The 22,042-nt window shown below is 63.2% G+C and overlaps 1 protein-coding gene across 3 annotated transcripts in view; it reads left to right on the top strand.

The window, feature by feature from the left end:
* Positions 1-904: 904 nt before the first annotated feature.
* SLC5A6 (solute carrier family 5 member 6) overlaps positions 905-22,042 on the top strand; it is a 29,341-nt gene continuing 8,203 nt past the window's right edge. The window contains exons 1-14 of one of the 3 annotated variants that reach the window (XM_048846104.2): positions 905-997; positions 11,547-12,074; positions 12,901-12,966; positions 13,763-13,814; positions 14,608-14,675; positions 15,260-15,414; positions 15,835-15,975; positions 16,340-16,469; positions 17,758-17,846; positions 17,968-18,080; positions 18,407-18,474; positions 20,070-20,156; positions 20,489-20,676; positions 21,074-21,177. In XM_048846104.2, coding sequence (XP_048702061.1) covers positions 11,745-12,074; positions 12,901-12,966; positions 13,763-13,814; positions 14,608-14,675; positions 15,260-15,414; positions 15,835-15,975; positions 16,340-16,469; positions 17,758-17,846; positions 17,968-18,080; positions 18,407-18,474; positions 20,070-20,156; positions 20,489-20,676; positions 21,074-21,177 — 1,591 coding nt within the window. In that variant the 5' untranslated portion in view covers positions 905-997; positions 11,547-11,744. Of the gene's footprint in view, positions 998-8,080; positions 10,557-10,913; positions 11,048-11,546; positions 12,075-12,900; positions 12,967-13,762; positions 13,815-14,607; positions 14,676-15,259; positions 15,415-15,834; positions 15,976-16,339; positions 16,470-17,757; positions 17,847-17,967; positions 18,081-18,406; positions 18,475-20,069; positions 20,157-20,488; positions 20,677-21,073; positions 21,178-22,042 lie in introns of those variants that run through there. The other 2 variants (XM_048846105.2, XM_048846103.2) reach the window with 2 other exon arrangements.

Raw genomic sequence — 22,042 nt, forward strand, 5'->3', positions numbered from 1 at the left:
CCTGGTGGCTCTGCTGCCCCATGGCTCCCAAGCCCCACAGCTCTGCTGCCCCAGGGTCCCCACCCCCCCCCCGGCTCCCGCCCCACCGCTCTGCTGCCCCAGGGCCCCCATGGTTCCCGCCCCATGGCTCTGCTGCCCCCCCCAGCTCCCGCCCCCTGGCTCCCACGACCCACGGTTCTGCTGCCCCCGCGCCCCCATGTCCCCCCAGCTCCCACCCCCTGGCTCCCACGACCCACGGTTCTGCTGCCCCCGCGCCCCCATGCCCCCCAGCTCCCATGGCTCTGCTGCCCCATGGCTCTGCTGCCCCCCCGCCCCGGCTCCCACGACCGACGGTTCTGCCCCAGCGCCCCCATGACCTCCTGGCTCCCACGACCCACGGTTCTGCTGCCCCAGTGCCACCCCCCCGGCTCCCGACCCCCGGCTCTGCTGCCCCCCGGCTCCCACGACCCACGGTTCTGCTGCCCCAGTGCCCCCATGGCTCCCGCTCCCCGGCTCTGCTGCCCCATGGCTCCCATGCCCCACAGCTCTGCTGGCCCAGGGTCCCCACACCCCCCCGGGCTACCACCCCCCAGCTCTGCTGCCCCCCGGCTCCCACACCCCCCTGGTTCCCGCCCCACTGCTCTGCTGCCCCCCAGCTCCTAGGCCTCCCCCCCGGGCTGTGCTGCCCCACTGCAACCATGCCCCATGCCCTGCAGCTCCCAAGCGAGGCTCTGACCCCAGGCCATGCTTTGGGCCCCAGGTTTCGGATGCTGGAAGGGCCCTGGTCGTGGGGGGAGGGGCTGGGGGCGGGCAGGCGCCTGGCGGGGGCGGGGTAGGTGACGCTGCCAGGAGTAGAGATGGTGGCTCGGGAGGAGGGAAAGGGAGTCAGTGCCCGCGCGTTACGTCATCACTCTGCGCCGGGGGAGGGGGAGGGGGAGGCCTCCGTCCGTCCGTCCGTTGCGCTGTGCGGCCCGAGCACGTGTGTGGGGAACGCAGGGGGCAGCTCGGAGCTTCCTCGGTGAGTGACCTGGGGGGGCCGGGACCCCGCGGGGGGGCCCCGGGGAGAGGCGGGGGCAGCGGGGACCCCACGGGGGGGCCCCGGGGGCCAGGATCCCGCGGGGGGGCCCCGGGGAGAGGCGGGGATCCCGCGGGGGGGCCCCGGGGAGAGGGTACGGGGGGCCAGGAGCCCGCGGGGGGGCCCCGGGGAGAGGCGGGGAGCGGCGGGGATCCCGCGGGGGGGCCCCGGGGAGCGGCGGGGGGCGGCGGGGATCCCGCGGGGGGGGGCACGGGGGGCCAGGAGCCCGCGGGGGGGCCCCGGGGAGAGGCGGCGGGCGGCGGGGACCCCGCGGGGGGCGCACGGGGGGCCAGGAGCCCGCGGGGGGGCCCCGGGGAGAGGCGGGGGGGCCCCGGGGAGAGGCGGGGGGCGGCGGGGATCCCGCGGGGGGGCCCCGGGGAGAGGCGGGAGGCGGCGGGGATCCCGCGGGGGGGGCACGGGGGGCCGGGATCCCGGGGAGCGGCGGGGGGCGGCGGGGACCCCGCGGGGGGGCACGGGGGGCCAGGAGCCCGCGGGGGGGGCCCCGGGGAGAGGCGGGGATCCCGCGGGGGGGGCACGGGGGGCCAGGAGCCCGCGGGGGGGCCCCGGGGAGCGGCGGGGACCCCGCGGGGGGGGCACGGGGGGCCAGGAGCCCGCGGGGGGGCCCCGGGGAGCGGCGGGGGGCGGCGGGGACCCCGCGGGGGGGCACGGGGGGCAGCGGTGCTAGCTCAGCCGGACCGGGCGGGGACCCGCTGCGTGGCCCGGGCGGGGCGGCGGTACCCCGGGTTCGGTACCCGCCGGGGGGCTGCAGGGGCAATTGGGGCGGGGAGCGGGGGTCTCCGAGTGCGCCCGCGAACTCGTGCTGGTGCCGCTCTGACAGTTTTTTCCTAAAACACTTAATTGACTCTAGGAAAAACAAACCAACCTGCCCACAGACGTGTCCAAATCGTTGTCATCTGTTTGTGTAGGATTGGGGGCCGGCTCAACCATAGAGAGAATACACAGTCCTCTGTGTTCCTTGCTGGGCCCAAGCAGAATAGACACACCTGCTCGCTCTGCTTTTTCAGTTGATTTTCCCCAGACTGGCTAGCTAGTAAGCTTGCTACTATGAAAATGGGTAGTTGTATATTGGTTAATATCACTTTTCACAGCAGACTTACTCAGCCCCTGCAAGTTGGAGGGCAAATTAAGCCCTGTCTGGGGAGACGGATAGGGAGTTGGGGGGGCTGGGTGGAGGCCTGGAGGAGGCAGCATGGGTCAGGGCAATTAGTGGTGGGGAGGTGAGCCTGGGATTGGAGCCTGGGGTCCTGCTGGGGACTGGAGGAGGCAGTGGGATCAGGGGCAACATGGGAGGGCAAGCCCAGGGCCAGAGCCCGGTGGCTGTGGGATGGAGCCCACTGCCGCACAGCTAGGGCCTTCTGCCCACCACCCTAGGGCTGACGCCCGAGCCCCACCACCCATAGGAAGGTGGAGAACTCATCCTGGTTGCCTGCTCCTCCACTGTTTGGGATCCGGAAGGGGTTTGTAGTGGAGCCAGTGGCTCCATGGAGCCAGGCCCCTGCTCGGAAGGGGCCCCGGCCTGCTCCGTTTGCACTGCGCCCCAAAACCGAACTGCCTCCCCCGCCCACCACTTGCTCCTCTCGGCCTGCCTGCTGGCTGGCCCAGAGCTCCTCTCCACTCCCTGTCCCACCCTGCTGCTCCTCTCAGCCCCCTAGCCGGACCCCAGTGCACCTCTGGCTCTGGGCAGTCTCTGCTTCCCACTGCCGGTGGGGCCCCGCCCGCCTCCCCAGAGCTGAGCCACCTGGGACTGGTGCAGAAGCCTGGCCAGTCTCAGCCGGGTGGAGAGGGAATAGTGTGGAGGGCTTGGCTGGGACCCTCCAGGCAAGTGCATCTTGAGGTCCCCGGCTGGGGCAGGTCCTGGCCTGGCTGATCGTACCACTCCCAAGGGGCTGGGGTGATTCCCAGCCCTGGGACTGGCCCTGGCTGCGCTGCCGGCTCAGCCCAGCAGACATAGTCGCCTCCCAGCAGGCCTGGTGAGTGTGGCCGCGAGGCAGGGCTTGGGGGAGTGGGTGAATGGGGAGTATGGGGGTTGCTGGGCTGTGAAGGGGCGGGGAGGATCTGTGTGTGTTGGGGCACTAGGGAGTGGGGGTTCTGTGGGGGGTGCTGGGCAATTGTGGTGGGGCTGTGGGCAGGGGTGGTGTTGTGCAAGGTGCTGTGCATTTGTGGGTAGGTCTGGGGGGTTGCTGGGCATAGTGGGTCCAAGGGGCCTCTGGTCATAGGGGGGCGAGGGGGGGCTGTGTGGTGTGGGCCTGCCCCTGAGGGGAAGGGACTTGCTGGCTTTGCTTCTCCCATCAGAAAGTCATTTTTCTGTGGGGAAGCAAAGAAATCTGCGGAGAATTCTGTGCATGTGCAGTGGTGCAGAATTCCCCCAGGAGTACACATTTCAGAGAAGATGTGGACAAACTGGAGAAAGTCCAGAGAAGAGCAACAAAAATGATTAATGGTCTAGCAAACATGACCTATTGACAAAATTGGGTTTGTTTAGTATGGAGAAGAGAAGTCTGAGAGGGGACATAAGTTTTCAGGTACATAAAAGGTTGTTACAAGGAGGAGGGAGAAAAATTATCCTCCTTAACCTCTGAGGACAGGACAAGAAGCAATGGGCTTAAATTGCAGCAAGGGCGGTTTAGGTTGGAGATTAGGAAGAGACTTCCTAACTGTCAGGGTGGTTCAGCACTGGAATAAATTGCCGAGGGAGGTTGTGGAATCTCTGTCATTGGAGGTTTTTAAGAGCAGGTTAGACCAGTGGTTTTCAAACTTTTTTCTGGTGACCCAGTGGAGCTGGGGATGAGGGGTTTGGAGTATGGGAGGGGCTTAGGGCTGGGGAAGAGGGTTGGGGTGTGGGGTGGGGCCAGGGATGAGGGGTTTGGGGTGCAAGAAGGGGTTCTGGGTTTGGGGGAGCTCAGAGCTGGGGTTGGGGTGCAGAAGAGGGTCAGGGCTCTGGGCTGGGGTGCAGGCTCTAGGGTGGGGCCAGGGTTTGGGGTGTGGGAGGGGCTCAGGGCTGGGGCAGAGGATTGGGTTGAAGGGGTGAGGCCTGCGGGATGGGGCCAGGTATGAGAGGTTTGGGGTGCAGAAGGGGGTTCTGGGTTTGGGGAGGCTCAGGGCTGGGGTTGGTTTGCGGGAGGGGGTCAGGGTTCTGGGCTGGGGGTGCAAGCTCTGGGGTGGGGCCGGGGATGAGGGGTTTGGGGTGCAGGAAAGGGCTGTGAGTTGGGGGGGCTCAGGGCAGGGGATTGGGGTGCAGGGTTGGGGCGTGGGGTTACCTCGGGTGGCTCTCGGTCAGCAGTGCAGTGGGGGTGCTAAGGGAGGCTTCCTGCCTGTTCTGGCACTGTGGACCGCGCTGCGCCCCAGAAGCAGCCAGCGGCAGGTCCGGCTCCTAGGCAGAGGCACGCAAGCGGCTCCACGTGGCTCTCGCCCGCAGGCACGTCCCCCCACCCGCCGCTCCCATTGGCTGGGAACCAGCCTGTGGGAGTGCGTGCGGAGCCAGTGCTCGGGGTGGGGGCGGTGCGTGGAGCCCCGTGGCACCCCTGCCTAGGAGCCGGACCTGCTGCTGGCTGCTTTCGGGGCACAGCGCGGTGTCAGAACAGGTAGGAACTGGCCTGCCTTAGCCGGGCAGCACCGCCGACGGGACTTTTAACAGCCCGGGGAGTGGTGCTGACCAGAGCCACCGCGACCCAGTGCCTTCCATTCCACAACCCACAGTGTGAAAACCACCGGCTTAGACAAACCCCTCTCAGGGATGGTCTAGATCAGTGGTTCCCAAACTTTTCGGCATCACGCCCCCTTTTTAATTTTCGAGAAACCTTCACACCCCCCACCTCTCCTTTACCATCATCCAACCCCCCCCCGATCCTTGTCCCTGACCACCCCTTCCTGGGACTCCCCTGCCCCTAACTGTGGCCCCCGCCCCCATGGGACCCCACTCCCTATCCAACCCCCCCATATCATTGTCCCCTGACCATTCCTCCCAGGACCCCACCCCCATCCAACCCGCCCTGCTCCTTGTCCCCTGACTGCCCCCTTCTGGGAACTCACTCCCTATCCAACCCCCCTGCTCCCTGTCTCCTGACTGCCCCGCCCCCTGTGCACACCCCGCCCCCTGAGAGGCCCCCCCAGGACTCCCACACCTATCTGACCCCCCATCCCTTGAGCACCACTCCCAGAACCTCCGCCCCATCCAACCACTCCCTGTCCCCTGACTTCCCCCTCGGAACCTCCTGCCCCTTATCCAACCTCCCCGCCCCCTTACCAGGCCGCGGCAGGACTGGCTTATTGGAAAGCCTGGGAGGTGGGCGGGCGCAAGCCGCACTGCCCATGTGGTGGCGTGGCGGAGGGGGAGGGTGGACAGGAGGGGAGGGGCCGGGGACAAGCCTCCCCGGCCGGGAGCTCAAGGGCTGGGTAGCCTCGCACCCCCCTTGGAATTTCTTCACGACCCCCCCGGGGGGCGCGCCCCGTAGTTTGGGAACCAATGGTCTAGATCAGTGGTTCCCAAACTGGGGTTCGTGAACCCAATGTTATAGGGGGTTCTTGGGGAAAATTCCCTCATGGCGGACAGAGCTGTCCCTAGGGACCCCGGGCAGCCCAGGGCCAGCAGCCTGGGCCCCGGGACTTCCAAGAGCTGAGCAGGTCAAAGCAAGCATCTCTATTGCACTGAGGAGATCTAAACTTCAAGACTCCTTAGAAGAAATGGAAAAGGAGGTGGATATTTTTGCTGTTTTTAAAATTGAATAGGCAGCTAGTGTTGTTTTTAAAATTATTCTGAAGAACAAGTTTCAGCTTTGCTGTCACGTGCGCTGTCTGCCTGGACTGCTCAAGACCTGACTGCTTGTGCAGGGGGACTCTTTGAGTTGGCTTCTTAAATCCCTTCCTGCTGTTTCACATCGGATACTCCTGGAGGAAACGTACGAGCCTTGTCCTACAACAGGCTTATTCCAAGTGATACAAGCTACGAAAGTGAGCTCTTGGAAGAGTGTTGCCGTTTTCATAACGTAATAAAAATACTGAAATGATGAATAATAATAATAAATGGTATGCAATAAGCATGTCATAAAAACAAATTTTCTATTTCCAAGATCACTGCTTTTCTAATTTATACTCAGGGAAAGGAGAAAATCCCTGGAAATATTCGTTTTTAGGAGAGGGTTCGAGAGAGACAACATTTCAGTGAAAGGGGTTCACAGGTTGTTAATGTTTGAGATTCCTGGACTAGATAATACTTAGTCCTGCCCTGAGTGCAGGGGACGGGACGAGATGACTCTTGAGGTCCCTTCCAGACCTATGATTCTATGCTGGCCCCCCGTGCAGCCCTTCCCCCTGGGGGCTGGGTAGAACCATGCTCACCCCCCCAGCAGGGCCTCTAGTTACTGCCAGGGGCCTGTCTGGGGAGAGCAGTTGTGGGGATAACACACTGGGGGGTTCTCAAGGCCCCCTGGCCCCACTGTGGGGCGCAGCCCTCGAGCCCCTGGCAGCAGGGACTGGGGCAGTTGCTCACCCTGCTCAGTGTCGCCCGTCCTGTGGCTCCGCTGGGAGGGTAGAGGCAGGGCACCGCCTCCTGTCCCCACCCATGGGCCTGGCTTGGTGACATGGGGAGCTGCTCGTGCCCATCGCAGGGGGTCTGTCCTGGCACTGCCTGGCCGGTCCCAGAGCCCCCCCAGCTCACCCCACTGCAGGCGAGCCCAGACAAGCCGTTCACAGAGGTGCCAGGCCATCCTGGGCTGAGCCGTAATCCCAGCAAATATGCCCCAGAAATTTCCTCCCGCCACAAAGCCTCGGAGCAGTGCAGCCCCAGCTCCGAGGCCCACCTGCCACTCCCTCCGGCTCTGGCCCTGCTCCCCCCGGGCTCCCCCTCCAGAAGGAAAGCTGCCTCCCTGCCGTGGTGTGGGGGTGGTGCTGTGGGGTTCGCCCTGCACAGGGGCCAGGAGCCCCGTCTGTGCTCCCCTCTAGCCATCTCCAGCCCCCGGCACCTGTGCAGGCTCAGACCTGGGCCCTGGGCCCCCACTGACCCCTGTTTGCAGGCAGGGAATTGGCCCTTCACCCCTCCTCCCTGCATCTTAGCCAGCAGGTCGCCCACTTAGCCATCTCCTGGGAGATGTCCCCTACAGGGCTGGGGCCATCCTGCCCCCCCTGCCCCCCCTCCCCTGATATGGCAGTGCTGGGGTGCCCTGTGGGTGGTGTCTCCCCTCCTCAGCACTAGGCATTTGCAGCCATGACCCACTGTTGTGCCCTGCAGGCCGGGCCCAGGGGCTGCCCTGCGTGTCCTGTGATTGCAGCGTCCGGCTGGGCACGCCACCAGCTCCAGCCTGGGCACTGCCCATGCCTGCTCTGAGCGTGGTGGAGGAAGGGGGGCTCTGCCCAGCCCGGGGCCAGGGTGGTGCTGGCCGCAATGACGACACCCCGTGGTCTCCTGAGCCCCAGGGAGGGTGGGGAACCCAACCTGGACACCTTTCACTCCTCTGCCCCAGCTCCTGCAGTGACCCCCCCAGAGCCCCCTCTGTCCCAGTCAGTTCCCTAGTCGGGATGCCCCAGGCAACGGAGCCCTGCTGGCCCGAGCTGTGGCAGGTTCCGAGCCAGTCTCCTGCCTATTGCCTGGCTGGCTAATCTGGACTGGTGGGGTTGGCTGGAGGCAGGACCTGGCTCTGGGAAATGGGGCTTGTCAAAGACCCACAGAATCATAGGTCTGGAAGGGACCTTGAGAGGTCTCTAGTCCCGTCCCCTGCACTCACGGCAGGACTAAGTGTTATCCCTGACAGGTATTTGACCAACCTGCTCTTAAAAATCCCCAATGGTGGAGATTCCACAACCTCCCTCGGCAATTTATTCCAGTGCTTAGCCACCCTGACAGGAATTTTTCCTAATGTCCAGCCTAAACCTCCCTTGCTGCAATTTAAGCCCATTGCTTCTTGTCCTGTCCTCAGAGGTTAACGAGAACAATTTTTCTCCCTCCTCCTTGTAACAACCTTTTATGTACTTGAAATTGTTATCATGTCCCCCTCAGTCTTCTCTTCTCCAGACTGAACAAACCCAATTTTTTCAATCTTCCCTCATAGGTCATGTTTTCTAGACCTTTAATCATTTTTGTTGCTCTTCTCTAGACTCTCTCCAGTTGTTCCACATCTTTCCTGAAACATGGCACCCAGAACTAGGCACAATATTCCAGCTGAGGCTAATCAGCATGGAGTACAGCGGAAGAATTACTTCTTGTGTCTTGCTTACAACACTCCTGCTAATACAGCCCAGAATGATGTTCACTTTTTTTGCAACAGTGTTACTTAGCTTGTGTTATTTACTCAGTGTTATTTAGCTTGTGATCCATTATGACCCCCAGATCCCTTCCCGCAGTACTCCTTCCTAGGCCGTCATTTCCCATTTTGTACGTGTCCCACTGAGTGTTCCTTCCTAAATGGAGTACTTTGCATTTGTCCTTATTTAATTTCATCCTATTTACTTCAGACCATTTATCCAGTTTGTCCAGCTCATTTTTAATTTTAATCCTACCCTCCAAAGCACTTGCAGCCCCTCCCAGCTTGGTATCATCTGCAAACTTTATAAGTGTACTGTCTATGCCATTATCTAAATCACTGAAGCTATTGAACAGAACCAGACCCAGAACCGGTCCCTGCGGGACCCCACTCGTTATGTCCTTCCAGCATGACCGTGAACCACTCATAACTACTCTCTGGGAACGGTTTTCCAACCAGTTTTGCACCCACCTTATAGTAGCTCCATCTAGGTTGCATTTCCCTAGTTTGTTTATGAGAAGGTCATGCGAGACAGTATCAAAAGCTTTACTAAAGTCAAGATAGACCATGTCTACCACTTCCCCCCTATCCACAAGGCTTGTTACCCTGTCAAAGAAAGCTATCAGGTTGGTTAGACACGATTTGTTTTTGACAAATCCATGCGGACTGTTAGTTATCACCTCATCATCTTCTAGGTGTTTGCAATTTGATGGCTTAATTATTTGCTCCATTATCTTTCTGGGTACAGAAGTTAAGCTGACTGGTCTGTAATTCCCTGGGTTGTCCTTATTTCCCTATTTATAGATGGGAACTAGATTTGCTTTTTTCCAGTCTTCTGGAATCTCTCCCATCTTCCATGACTTTTCAAAGATAATCGCTAATGGCTCAGATATCTCCCCAGTCAGCTTCTTGAGTATTATAGGATGCATTTCATCAGGCCCTGGTGATTTGAAGACATCTAACTTGTCTAAGTAATTTTTGACTTGTTCTGTCCCTATTTTAGACTCTGATCCTACCTCATTTTCACTGGCATTCACTACGTTAGACGTCCAATCACTACCAACCTTCGTCGTGAAAACCAAAACAAAGCCGTCATTAAGCACCTCTGCCATTTCCACGTTTTCTGTTATTGTTCCCCCCCCACACACACACACACATTGAGTAACGGGCCTACCCCGTCCTTGGTCTTCCTCTTGCTTCTAATGTAGTTGTAGAATGTTTTCTTGTTACCCTTTATGTCCCTAGCTAGTTTGATCTCGTTTTGTGCCTTGGCGTTCCTAATTTTCTAACTGCCAACTGTCTTCAATTGTTTTTCCCCTTAGACTTGCTTCCCCTAGGATTTAACCTACCAACTCCCTGAGTTTGCTCAAGTCTGCCTTCTTGAAATCCATTGACTTTATTGTGCAGTTTCCAAGCTACCCCCAGCTTGGGAACTGTCTCTTCGATGGGCCAGACCCCCAACGGGTCCCACTCATCCTTCCGGGTCAGCCACCTGGCCTCAGCACTTCCCGAGTCTGAACCTCTGGGGCAGCAGCCCCTCTGCTTCACCCCAGGAGCTCTGACGCACTTTTTCATTGTCTCCTTGGATTTTCCAGTGTTATGGGATTGCCTCGGCCAGTCCTTCGCAATGACTTGTCCGGGCTCAGACAGCCAGGAGACGGTCTCCCAGCCTGTCCTGAGAGCAAACGCTCCTTTTCGCCTTCTGGGTGAACATGCAAAATATAGGGAAACTGAGGGGCACACCGGGGTCATAAAGATATTACAGAACATTTCCCCTTGGTCACAGTGCTGGAGCACAGAGAAGCCGTGTGTGTGTCGGGGGGCGCAACAACAGAGCTGTGGGGACCGGGAGTACTGTTAGGAAGGGCTGGATCCAGCAGGAAATGTTTCCCAGGGCAGGACCCCCCCCCGCCCCCGGAGCAGCCGCTGCTTAGCGTCCTTCCCTGACCCGGGGAAATGCTGGCCCCTGGGCTGTCGGGTGTCTGCGGAGCCCAGCCCAGCCTCTCCGCAGGGAGCTCGCTGAGCGGCGCCTGCCGGGGAGGGACTGCCAAGGAAACCAAAGCCTAACAGTTCTAGGGCAGCCAGTCACTCCACACGGGAAGCAGCCCTGGGGCCTAGGGAGCAGAGACTCTGACACCCCTGGAGCCTGGCCGCGGTGACGGCTTCGGGGGCTCTGCAGTGAGGGGCCAGGCAGCAGCTCTTTGGGGGCAGCAGAGGGACCAGCCAGAGGCCCAGAGCAGGACCTGGGGGTGAGGCCCGTGCCATGCCATCCCTGCTCTGGGGCATGCTACACAAGGTGTAAGAGGGTTCACAGAGCAGGAGAGCTGGAACCCAGGAGCTGGGTTCTGGGGGAGGACTGGGGGCTGGTGGGTTAGAGCAGGGGGCTGGGAACCAGGACTCCTGGGTTCTCTCCCGGCTCTGGGAGGGGACTGGGGGCTGGTGGGTTAGAGCAGGGGGCTGGGAGCCAGGACTCCTGGGTTCTCTCCTGGCTCTGGGAGGGGAGTGGGGGCTGGTGGGTTAGAGCAGGGGGCTGGGAGCCAGGACTCCTGGGTTCTCTCCTGGCTCTGGGAGAGGGGTGGGTGGGGCTCTGGTTTGCTGCGTGCTGTAGCTGCTGGGCAGGGCTGTTGCTGCAGCCGCGCTGCCTGTGTTTTTTGGCAGCGTTTCCCTGTTGCCTGTGGAGCCGGCAAGGTTCAGGACGGCATCGCGGGGCCGGGGCTGCTGCAGCCCCATGAGAGTCATGGTGAGAGATGGCCCCGCTGCGCCGCCCTTGAGGAGGGGGCAGGTTAGGCACAGGCCCGCTGCCCTGGAAATGCCCCGAGGGGCTGCCGCCTCGGCGGGGCCGCAGAGGTGAAGTCTGGGCGGGTGTCAGCTCCCCGTGGGTGCTGAGGGGCTGGGAGGGAGAGGCCCGGCTCAGCAGCCGTGAAATGGTTAATGTGGCATTTCCTCTGGCCCCCCATCCCTGCAGAGGGCCCAGCGCAGCCTGGAGCAGTCGGGTCCTTGAGACGGGCTGAGATTAGCCGGAGCCGAGCAAAGGTCCTTGCTGTGCTATCTCCTCGCTGGCGGCTCGCCCATGGGAAGTGGGTGAGGGGGCAGCCCTGGGGCGAGGGCACCTTGTTGCAGCTGGCTGCGCTGCGGCATGTGACCCCTCCCCGTGGGCCAGCCCTGGGCACTGGGGCCAGGGCAGAGCCAGTGGGAGCTGCCAGCCCTCGCTGCTCACCGACCCCTCTCTCCTCTTCCAGCTCAGCGGCTGTGCATGATGGCGGCTGGGACCGAGGCCCGGGCCGGAGGCGCGGGGGGCCGGTGAGGGGGGCCGGCGGAGCCCCTGCATGGCCTGGGGCAGGTAGAGCCGAGCGCGAGGCCGGCGCAGCTGGCATGGCCGGCCTGGGCAGAGCCGGCGGGCGCAGGAGGGTTTAGCGCGGCCGGCCGGCAGCATTGCCATGGCGTTCACGGTGGCAGATTACACCGTCTTCGTGCTGCTGCTGGTGCTCTCCTCCGCCATCGGGCTGTTCTACGCACTGAGCGGCGGCCGGCAGCGCACGGTGCAGGAGTTCCTGCTGGCCAACCGCAGCATGAGCTTCCTGCCCGTGGCCCTGTCCTTGCTGGCCACCTTCCAGTCAGCCGTGGCCATCCTGGGCGTGCCGGCCGAGATATACCGCTTCGGCACCGAATACTGGTTCCTGGGCTGCTGCTACTTCCTGGGCCTCTTGATCCCGGCACACATCTTCATCCCCGTCTTCTACCGCCTCCACCTCACCAGCACCTACGAGGTGAGCGCCCGGCGGGCAGGACGGACAGAGTGGTGGGCGGGTGGGCAGAGCGATGGGCCAGGTGGGGGCAGGGGTCATGGGCCGGTGAGGGGGCTGGAGAGGAGGCAGGTGGGGTGGACGGGGCGATGGGCTGGCGAGGGGGCAGGTGGGGGGCAGGGTGGGCGGAGCGATGGTGCAGGTGGGGCCTGGGGTGATGGGCCGGTGAGGGGGCAGGGTGGGGGGCGGGGCGGGCGGGGCGATGGAGCAGGTGGGGGCCAGGGTGTTGGGCCGGTGAGGGGGCAGGGTAGGCGGAGCGATGGAGCAGGTGGGGGCCTGGGGTGATGGGCCGGTGAGGAGGCAGAGTGGGGGGCGGGGTGGGCGGCGCGATGGAGCAGGTGGGGGCCAGGGTGTTGGGCCGGTGGGGGGCGGGGCGGGCGGGGCGATGGAGCAGGTGGGGGCCAGGGTGTTGGGCCGGTGGGGGGGCAGGGTGGGGGGCGGGGCGGGCGGGGTGATGGAGCAGGTGGGGGCCAGGGTGTTGGGCCGGTGGGGGGCAGGGTGGGGGGCGGGGTGGGCGGGGCGATGGAGCAGGTGGGGGCCAGGGTGTTGGGCCGGTGAGGGGGCAGGGTGGGGGGCGGGGCGGGCGGGGCGATGGAGCAGGTGGGGGCCAGGGTGATGGGCCGGTGAGGGGGCAGGGTGATGGGCGGGGCGGGCGGGGCGATGAGCTGACTAGTGGGCTGTGGGGTGCGGGAGCAGGAGCGGGCACCGTGGGCCCAGAAGGGGGCAGAAGCGAGCCCTGTAGACAAAGCCTGTCTGCCCCCCCGCTCACCCGCCTTCCTCTCCCCGGCAGTACCTGGAGCTGCGTTTTAACAAGGCTGTACGCCTGTGCGGCACCGTGACCTTCATCTTCCAGATGGTGAGCCCGTCTGACTGGCCCCCAGCGCCGGCTCTGCCCTGGGCCCCCGGCACGGGGGGTGGCTGGGCTCTGCTGGGAGGTGAGGGGCCGATGCAGGCCCCAGCGTGCAGTGGGGTCAGAGATCTCCCATCCCGGGAGCTGCAGCTGGTCACCCCGGCTCGTCCCAAACGCATGCCCACGATCCCAGACTCTGCTCCGCACCGTGGGGCCTGCCGGGGCTGTGTGTGCACGGGGGAGCCCCCGCGCCGGGACGGCCAGGGCAGGCGCTTGGGGCTGGAGCTCCGTGTCTCGGCCAGGACCCCAGTGGCCATGTGCTTGCTGGGCCGGCATGGACGTGGGCTCGGGTCAGTTCCCGTTGCTAGCTCAGGCCTCTGGGGTGGGATGGACAGCAGCCCCTCGGGGTCCCTGGGCTCAGGGAGCACGGGCCTGAGTGTTTCACCCTATGAGAACCTGCCCTGGGCTGTGGTCTCACCCAGCACTTCCCTCCCGGGGCCTCCAGGAGAAACCCCCAGCACAGGGAGCCTCTGTTGGCCAGGGCCACGCTGGCAGGGGGCTGCACGTGGGGCATGAGGGGGCCTGCCCCACACCTGGCTCTGAGGAGTGCTGCTCATCCTCACGCTTCCTGGGAGTTGAATTCCCTGCACCCTCCATCAGCCTGGTCCCGGCTGGGCCCTGCACTGGCCTGTGGGGGGCCCTGCGGGGTCCCGGCTGGGCCCTGGCTGCCTCTGTTCCCTGTCTCTCTGGCTGGCTCAGGCCACCTGGGCACCGTAACTGCTGCCGCTTCTCTCCCCTGCAGGTAATTTACATGGGGGTTGTTCTCTACGCGCCCGCGCTGGCTCTCAATGCAGGTAACGCAGGGAGGGTGGGGTCCTGAGACGAGGGGCGGGAGGGATGAACGGAGGGGAGGGGATAGACGTACCTAAGGCCGTGGCTGAGGGATATTGGGAGCAGCTGCTCTCCTAACAGAGGGATAAGGGGACATTCAGTGACACTGATGAGAGGAAAGAGGTTTTCACCCAAGGTTCCCATAGCCTGTGGAACTCGCTGCCACTGGGTGTCACTGAGGTCGAGATTTTAGCGAGATTCATAGAGGGATCGGACGTTTCTCTGGCTCACAGAATATCCAGCGTTAGGCTGGTGAGTGCGACACCGTCTGGCAGGGAGATTAAACCTCCTGCTTTGGCGTTTCATCCCATCTCTAGTTATCAGAGCTGGGGGGCGGGGGGCGGGGGGCAGGTGACCCCGCACATCTCTCACATCTGGACCATGGCTGGAGGGGCCGGTAGTGGTGAGGCCTGTGGTGGCCCTGCCTGGCACTGCGGTGGCCCAAGGCCGGAGCTCCGTGTGCCAGGTCCAGGTGGCTTGTTCTCGCTGCTCCAGGGGTCTGGCGGGGAGCTATCAGGGCACAGTGAGACCTCCCCCACCCCAGCAGGGGCGAGGTGCGGCCAGGCCATGCGGCTCATGCTCCTCTTGCTGTGAGGGCGAGGCCCATTCCCAGGCTGGCGGGGGCTGTTCCCGCCCCAGCGTGCCCGGTGTGAGCAGGGGCAGCAGGCCGAGGGGCCAGGCTCAGGACTGGGGTCTCTGGGGTGTGCTGGCTGCCTGGTCCCCACACTTTGCTGATGGCTGGTGTTTTGCTTGCAGTGACTCAGTTTGACCTCTGGGGGGCAGTGCTGACCATGGGCCTGGTTTGCACCCTGTACACCACCCTGGTAAGCACCGGGGCTGCTCTGGGAACCTTGGTGGGGCCGTGTGGGATGCGGGACGGGGACGGTGCTTGCCTGGGCCGGGAGGCAAGACGGGAGCGGACACGGGTTCCCTGTGGCCCGGGGTCTGTCAGCGCCCAGCCTGGCCTGGGGCAAGAAGCACCAGCGGGCCAAGGGGCGACGGAGAGACCCCCCCGGGGTCCCAGCTAGGCAGCTCCCTGTGTGTCCAGGGCAGGGCTGCTTCTGGACACCCCAGGGATGGGGCATCCAGCCCTTCCCCATCTCCCTGCTAGGGAGCAGCCCCTAGCCCTTCCCCTGCCCCCAGCCAGACCCGTCTCTCCAGAGTCACCCTGACCCCTTCCCCCCCCCCCGCCCTCTGGTGACGCCCCGTGTCTGCCCCCAACCTGGTGTCGGTGCCCTGCCCCTCTGTGTCAAGGGCTCTCCCCGGCCCCAGGTGTGCTGGGGGCTCACTGCCCCCCCTCCCCGGAGAGCTCTGGGACTGGCCCCTGCTGGGTGGGGCTGATGGAGGGCGGCCCCCACGCTCCTGGCCTGTGCTCAGGGCTGTGCTGTGGGCCCCGTTCCTTCCACAGGGCGGGCTGAAGGCCGTCATATGGACTGACGTCTTCCAGACGCTGGTGATGTTCGCAGGGCAGCTGGCCGTCATCGTGGTGGGCACTGTCAAGGTGGGCGGCATGGGGCGGGTCTGGCAGCTGGCAGCTGATCAGGGGAAGATCTCTGGAATCGAGTAAGTGGAATCTTGGAGACCCGCCCTGGGCCCCCCCGGCTGGCTCCCCCGGGTCCCCGGCTGTCACACCCTCTAACCTCTGCCTGGTCCCCCAGGCTGGCTGCCTTGGGAGCTGCCCACTCAGCCCTGGTTAATGGGGTGGTGGGGAGAACCCAGCCCACTCCCATTGGACCTGCCTGCGCTGCGGGTCAGGAAAAGGCCCCGGGGGGCCTTAGACAAGCCATGGACAGATGCAGACCCCACTTTGTGCAGGAGAAACGGTCCCGTAGAGCAGAGCCCAGGGATCTGCCCTGCCCTGTAGCCGTGGGGAGCAGCCGCACTGTGCTCCCAGCCCCCGAGTGCTTGGTGGGGGCCAGGACCCATCACTCCCAGCCCCACACGCCCAGATTCCAGCACTTGCCCATCTGTGTCTCACTGCAGCCTCAGCCCCGACCCCTTTGAGCGTCACACCTTCTGGACCCTGGCCGTCGGGGGCGTCTTCATGATGCTGTCGCTGTACGGCGTGAACCAGGCCCAGGTGCAGCGTTACCTCAGCTCCCGCACTGAGCGGGAGGCCGTGCTGTGAGTATGGGGGGCGCAGGGAGCCTGCAGCCGGGCAGAGTCCCACCAGCGGGCTGGCCAGCCCCGCCGGGCCGCGGGCAGCTCACCACTGTGTAGCAGTGGGGGGCAGCTGGGAGGTGCTCTGTGCGGGCTCCACTCTCCTCCAGCGGGGCAGGGACCCCAACAGCCAAGGCCTTCAGAGTCCCCTCTGGCCCCTATAGCCTGCCAAGCCCGTCCGGGCTGTGCCCGGGGAGCACTGGGACCATCAAGACCCTGGCGTCTTCCCAGTGCTGGGCCCGGCTCCTGCTGGCGAGGCGCTCTGGCGAGCCGGTCGCAGGGGTTCCTGCCTGCACGCACCCCTGTAACACGCCCTCGTCCCTCGCAGCTCCTGCTATGCCGTGTTCCCCTGCCAGCAGGTGGTTCTGTGCCTCAGCTGCCTGACGGGCCTTGTCATGTTCGCCTATTACCAGGAGCATCCGCCCACGGCAGCCCAGAGCCAGGCCTCCTCGGACCAAGTGAGTGCTGGGCTGGGCTGGGATCGACCCCCTGGTCTAAAGCCAGGGCTAGGGCCCATGGTCCCTGTCAAGGTTCCTTCCCCACTCTGAACTCTAGGGCACAGATGTGAGGACCTGCAAGAAAGACCCACTAAGCTTATTCTGACCAGCTTAGGTTAAAAACTTCCCCAAGGTACAAACTTTGCCTTGTCCTTGAACCCTATGCTGCCACCACCAAGCGTTTTAAACAAAGACCAGGGAAAGAGCCCACTTGGAGACGTCTTCCCCCCAAAATATCCCCCCAAGTCCTACACCCCCTTTCCTGGGGAAGGCTTGATAATAATCCTCACCAATTTGTACAGGTGAACACAGACTCAAACCCTTAGATCTTAAGAACAATGAAAAATCAATCAGGTTCTTAAAAGAAGAATTTTATTTAAAGAAAAGGTAAAAGAATCACCTCTGTAAAATCAGGATGGTAAATACCTTACAGGGTAATCAGACTCAAAACACAGAGAATCCCTCTAGGCAAAACCTTAAGTTACAAAAAGACACAAAAAGAGGAATATTCATTCCATCCAGCACAGCTTATTTTACCAGCCATTAAACAAAAGGAAATCTAACACATGTTCTAGCTAGATTACTCACTAACTTAACAGGAGTTGGAAGGCTGCATTCCCGATCTGTTCCTGGCAAAAGCATCACACAGACAGATCCTTTGTGTCCCCCACTGCCCCCCTCCAGATTTGAAAGTATCTTGTCCCCTCATTGGTCATTTTGGGTCAGGTGCCAGCGAGGTTATCTTGGCTTCTTAACCCTTCACAGGTGAAAGGGTTTTGCCTCTGGCCAGGAGGGATTTTATAGCACTGTATACAGAAAGGTGGTTACCCTTCCCTTTAGAGTTACGACAGTCCCCTAGTCTGCAAGAGCACTGGGCAGCTTTCTTCCTTGCATGTAGACAGCCCCTCGGCCTTGCTCCCATCGGGGCCCCATGGGCTCACTGCTAGAAGGGAAACCTTCCCAGTGGCCCGATGCCCGCCTGAGTCAGCAGAGAGCCTGCAAAGACAGCTCTGGGCAGGGGAACGGCACTGCGTAGCCCCAGGGCATTAACTCTGAAACCCAAGGATGGTGGCTCTGAGTGATGGTGACGCTGCTAGCGATGGTGCTGCTGATTGTTTTCATGTGCTCTCCCTTCCCCTGGGTGCCCCTGGCCTCTCACCCACACCTTCCCCGGCCAACCAGTGCCCTGACCTCCTGTGCCCTCTCCCATCCCCTGGCTGGTGCCCTGACCAGCTTCCTGCCTTTGCAGCTGGTTCTGTACTTCGTCATGGACGTCCTGAAGGACCTGCCTGGCCTGCCTGGCCTCTTTGTCGCCTGCCTCTTCAGCGGCTCCCTGAGGTGAGTGCCCCGTGCCCGGGCAGCGCCCAACGCCAGGTGCGGAGAGTCCCCTGAGTCCAGGCTGGGGGTGACGGGAGCAGGCCCCTCCCAGCCGGCCCCAGCTCCAATCTCTGCCTTGCAGCACGATTTCCTCGGCCTTCAACTCCCTGGCCACGGTGACCATGGAGGACCTGATCCACCCCTACTTCCCCGGCCTGCGGGAGTCCTGGGCCACGCTGCTCTCCAAGCTGCTGGGTGAGTTGTGCTCCCTGTTGGGGGTCCGTGCCACACTCCCGGGGGGAGGGGTGTCCTCCCAGCCCCTTGATCCGCTGCCAGGTCCCAGTAGCCATGCAAAGAAAGACCAACGCTGCCATGAGCCAGCCCCAGGGCAGGCAGGTCTGTGGGAGCTCTTCCCCGTCTGGATCTGCTTCCCCAGCTCTGCCAGTGCCCTCTAGTCCTGACCTGCAGCCCCTGCTGCCCCAGGCTCCTGCTTGTGCCCTGCCCCGGGGCAGGTGGTTGTATTGAGTGATGCTGGTTGGGATGCTTGCAGCTTCTAACCCCCTTTTCCTCCCCATCCCCAGCTCTCAGTTATGGCCTGCTCTGCCTGGGGATGGCCTACCTCTCCTCCATGATGGGCCCCATGCTGCAGGTAGGACCTGGCCCCTCGGGACTCTCAGCCCGGAGGGGGTGTGGGGGGGAGCTGGTGTTCTGGCCACTTGTCAAAGGACTTTGTGCTCAGATTCATAAACTCCTGGGCTTCAAGGCCAGAAGGGCCCATAGAATCATAGAATATCAGGGTTGGAAGGGACCTCAGTAGGTCATCTAGTCCAACCCCCTGCTCAAAAGCAGGACCCATCCTGATCCTCCAGTCAGACCTGCCCACTGCAGCCCCCAGAACCGCCTCCCGCCCCTGCAATAGACCCAGAGCCTCTGGCTGAGTCACTGATGTGCTCAAATTAGGATGTAAAGACTTCACATGACAGAGATTCCACCATTCACAGTAGTTCAAACCAGCGAGTGACCTGGGCCCCAGGCTGCAGAGGGAGGCGAAACCCCCCCAGGGTCTCTGCCAACCTGACCTGGGGAAAATTCCTTCCTCGCCCTAAATCCAGGGATCAATTAGACCCTGGGCATGTGGGTGTGACCCACCAGCCAGACAGCTGGGGAAGAATTACATAAGAAACATAAGAATGGCCCTACTGGGTCAGACCAAAGGCCCATCTAGCCCGGTATCCTGTCTACCGACACTGGCCAATTCCAGGTGCCCCAGAGGGAATTAACAGAACAGGTAAACACCAAGTAATTCTCTGCAGCAACTCAGAGCCCTTCCCCCCCATTGACCCATCACCAGCCGTTGGGGAGATTTGCTGCTAGCGGTCGCAGATCAGCTCCATGCCATCGTAGGCAGCCCCATCACACCACCCCCTTCATAAACTGATCACGCTCAGGCTGGAAGCCAGTTTGGGGTTTTGCCCCCACTGCTCCCCTTGGGCGGCTGCTCCAGAACTTCACTCCTCTGGTGGTGAGAAACCTCCATCTAATTGCAAGTCTGAACGTGCTGATGGCTAGTCTCTAGCCGTGTGTTCCTGTGCCCACATGGGCACTTTGCTTCAATAACCCCTCTCCCAGCCCGGTGTTTATCCCTGGGGTGGATTTGGAGAGAGCAATCCCATCTCCCCTCGGCCTGCATCTGGTCAGGCTAAACAAGCCGAGCTCGTTGAGTCTCCTCCCGCAAGGCAGGTTCTCCATTCCTCCGATCAACCTCGTCGCCCTTCTCTGCACCTCTTCCAGTCTGAATTCATCGTCCTTTCCCGTGGCAGAGCAGCCCTGCCCACAGTGCTCCGCTGAGGGCTCACCAGTGCCTGGTAGAGTGATACTAACTCTGCCCGTCTCTCTGGGAAATCCCTCGCCTGATGCACCCTAGGACTGTGTTAGCCTTTTTCACAGCCGCATCACGCTGGCGGCTCATAGTCCCCCTGTGATTGACCCCTACACCCGGGTCTCTCCTCCTCCCTTGCTTCCAAGGGAGACGTCCCCAGCGCACCATGCCTTGTGTAACGGTACCAGCACGTCCCTGTCTCTTGGCCTGTGCCTCTGAACGCCCGGCAGGTGCCCTAAGAGGTTTGCTCCTGGTGCATGTCTTCCCCCAGCCTGTGTGTTGCAGCCTGAGGCAGGGAGCCCAGCTGCCCTCTGTCCCGGGGGGCTGCACCCTGGCTGCAGGGGTGACGTGCTTTCCACCCACAGGCTGCCATCAGCATCTTCGGCATGGTGGGCGGTCCGCTGCTGGGACTCTTCTGCCTGGGGATGTTCTTCCCGTGTGCCAACCCCACCGTGAGTCTCTCTCCCTCCTGGACCCCTTCCTAGGGTCTTCGGGCCCCTGCCCCTTGCTGGGCCTGCCTCCGTCCCCCTTTGGGCCTGGCCTCCGAGCTGGGGTGGGAGGAGCGCAGCAGGCCTGGTACTGGCCAGGCCCCAGCTGCTGTGAATCGCTGAGCTCCGCTACAAATGACACGCCACGGGGGAAACTGAGGCTGTGCCCAGCGGGGAGATGGATTCAGCTGGGGCATGGCCCCTCTGCCGGCTGGGCTGGGGTCTCAGTGCCCCTCGGGGTCAGGGAAGGCCCCGGAGCTGCATGGGCTGCCCTTGACTGTTGTTCCCGCGTGCAGGGTGCGATCGCCGGGCTGGCAGCTGGGCTGGCCATGGCTTTCTGGATCGGCATTGGGAGCCTGGTGTCCAACCTGCAGGCGGCCCCCTCGGTCCCGGCGCTGTCCAACAGCACCGACTTCCCCCAGGCCAGCAGTCTGACCACGGCCATCGCGACCACGCTGCTGACCTCGGCCCCGGCCCCCAGGCGGTGAGTGGGGGGAGCCGTGCTGCGGGGGGAGTCTGGCCCCAGCCCTTCCCTGAGCATCTTGGCCATGGGGGAGGGTGCTGGGGACAGGGCCCCGGTGCCTGCCAGGCGCAGGGGAGGGTGCTGGGCCCTGGCTGGAGGCTGCTGGGATACAGAAGGAGCATCCCCCGGCGGGGCGAAGGGTCGTTGGGCCGGAGCTGGTGGGTCCAGGCTGCCTTGGGGGCTCCGAAGCGCAGCCGCAAACCGGCCAGGGCCTGTTAACATCCTGCCAGGCTGCAGACGCAGGTGCGTGGGGTCCTGGGCCTGTGGAAGGAGCAGAGGCGTCCAGTGGCAGCTGGAGCCCGCGGCTTGTGTGCCAGGCCTCCGGCTGCCCCCTAACCCGGCTGTTCCTCCCCCGCAGCCTCTCGGGCCTCCAGAAGTTCTACAACCTCTCGTACATGTGGTACAGCGCCCACAACTCCTCCACCGTCATCCTGGTGGGCCTGCTGGTCAGCCTGCTCACGGGTACGTGCCCTGGGAGGGGCTCTCATGGACCCAGAGGGTCTGGCTACACCCCAGTTTTAAGCAGGCCCTGGCGTGCCAGTCCCGCAATGGGAGGGCTCCAGCCTCAGCCTGTAGCTCTGCCCCACTGAGCCAGATGCCCGGGAGAGACGCGGCCGCTCTGCAGGGCCCCCTGCCCCCGCCAGTGCCTGCAGAGACGCCAGGCAGCCTTTCCCCCAGAGCCGGTCTCGGCCCCCTGGGCGCGGCGTGGGGGGCCCTCGGCTTGGCCCAGAGAAGTCAGGGTTAAGTCCCTGCTGGCCGACACCAGGGCCCCTGGAGCCAACCTGCTCCAGGAACCAGGTCCCTGCTGTCCGTGGGTCTGTCCTGGGCTCCTGCTGTCTGCCTGGATGTGGCTGTAGCTGGTCCTAGCCCTCGATGGGGCCGTGCCCCCACCTCCTGTCTCCTACCCAAGAGCAGCCCCCAAGGGCTGGTAGCCCTGAGCCCGGCGGGTCACAGCCAGGCCCGTCGGTCAGGGACAGGACAGAAAATCCCACTCTTGGCTGGGACAGGGGGAGGGACTGGGGGTGGGAGGGGGGATGAAGGGCTCGTGGCTACTGGCAGGAGCTCGGTTTTGGGCCCCCCGGGCTCCCTGTTAGGACAGGGGGCCGGACGCCCCTGGCAGCGCAGCCTGGGCCTGGCCCATGCCCGGAGAGCAGAGGCTACGGCCCAGCATGTAATGCTGCCCCTTGGGGGGGCGTCTGTCCTGAGGATGGGGGCTGCGGCCTGCTCCAGGCACAGCTGTTGGGTGCCGTGGGGCTGCGGGCTCCTGGCCTTGGCTGGGCTGGGCTCAGTCGCCCCAGGGGAGGGCAGGGAAGGAGAGAATAGACCC

Source organism: Caretta caretta, chromosome 3 (genome assembly GCF_965140235.1).
Source record: "Caretta caretta isolate rCarCar2 chromosome 3, rCarCar1.hap1, whole genome shotgun sequence".
Taxonomy (NCBI): domain Eukaryota; kingdom Metazoa; phylum Chordata; order Testudines; family Cheloniidae; genus Caretta; species Caretta caretta.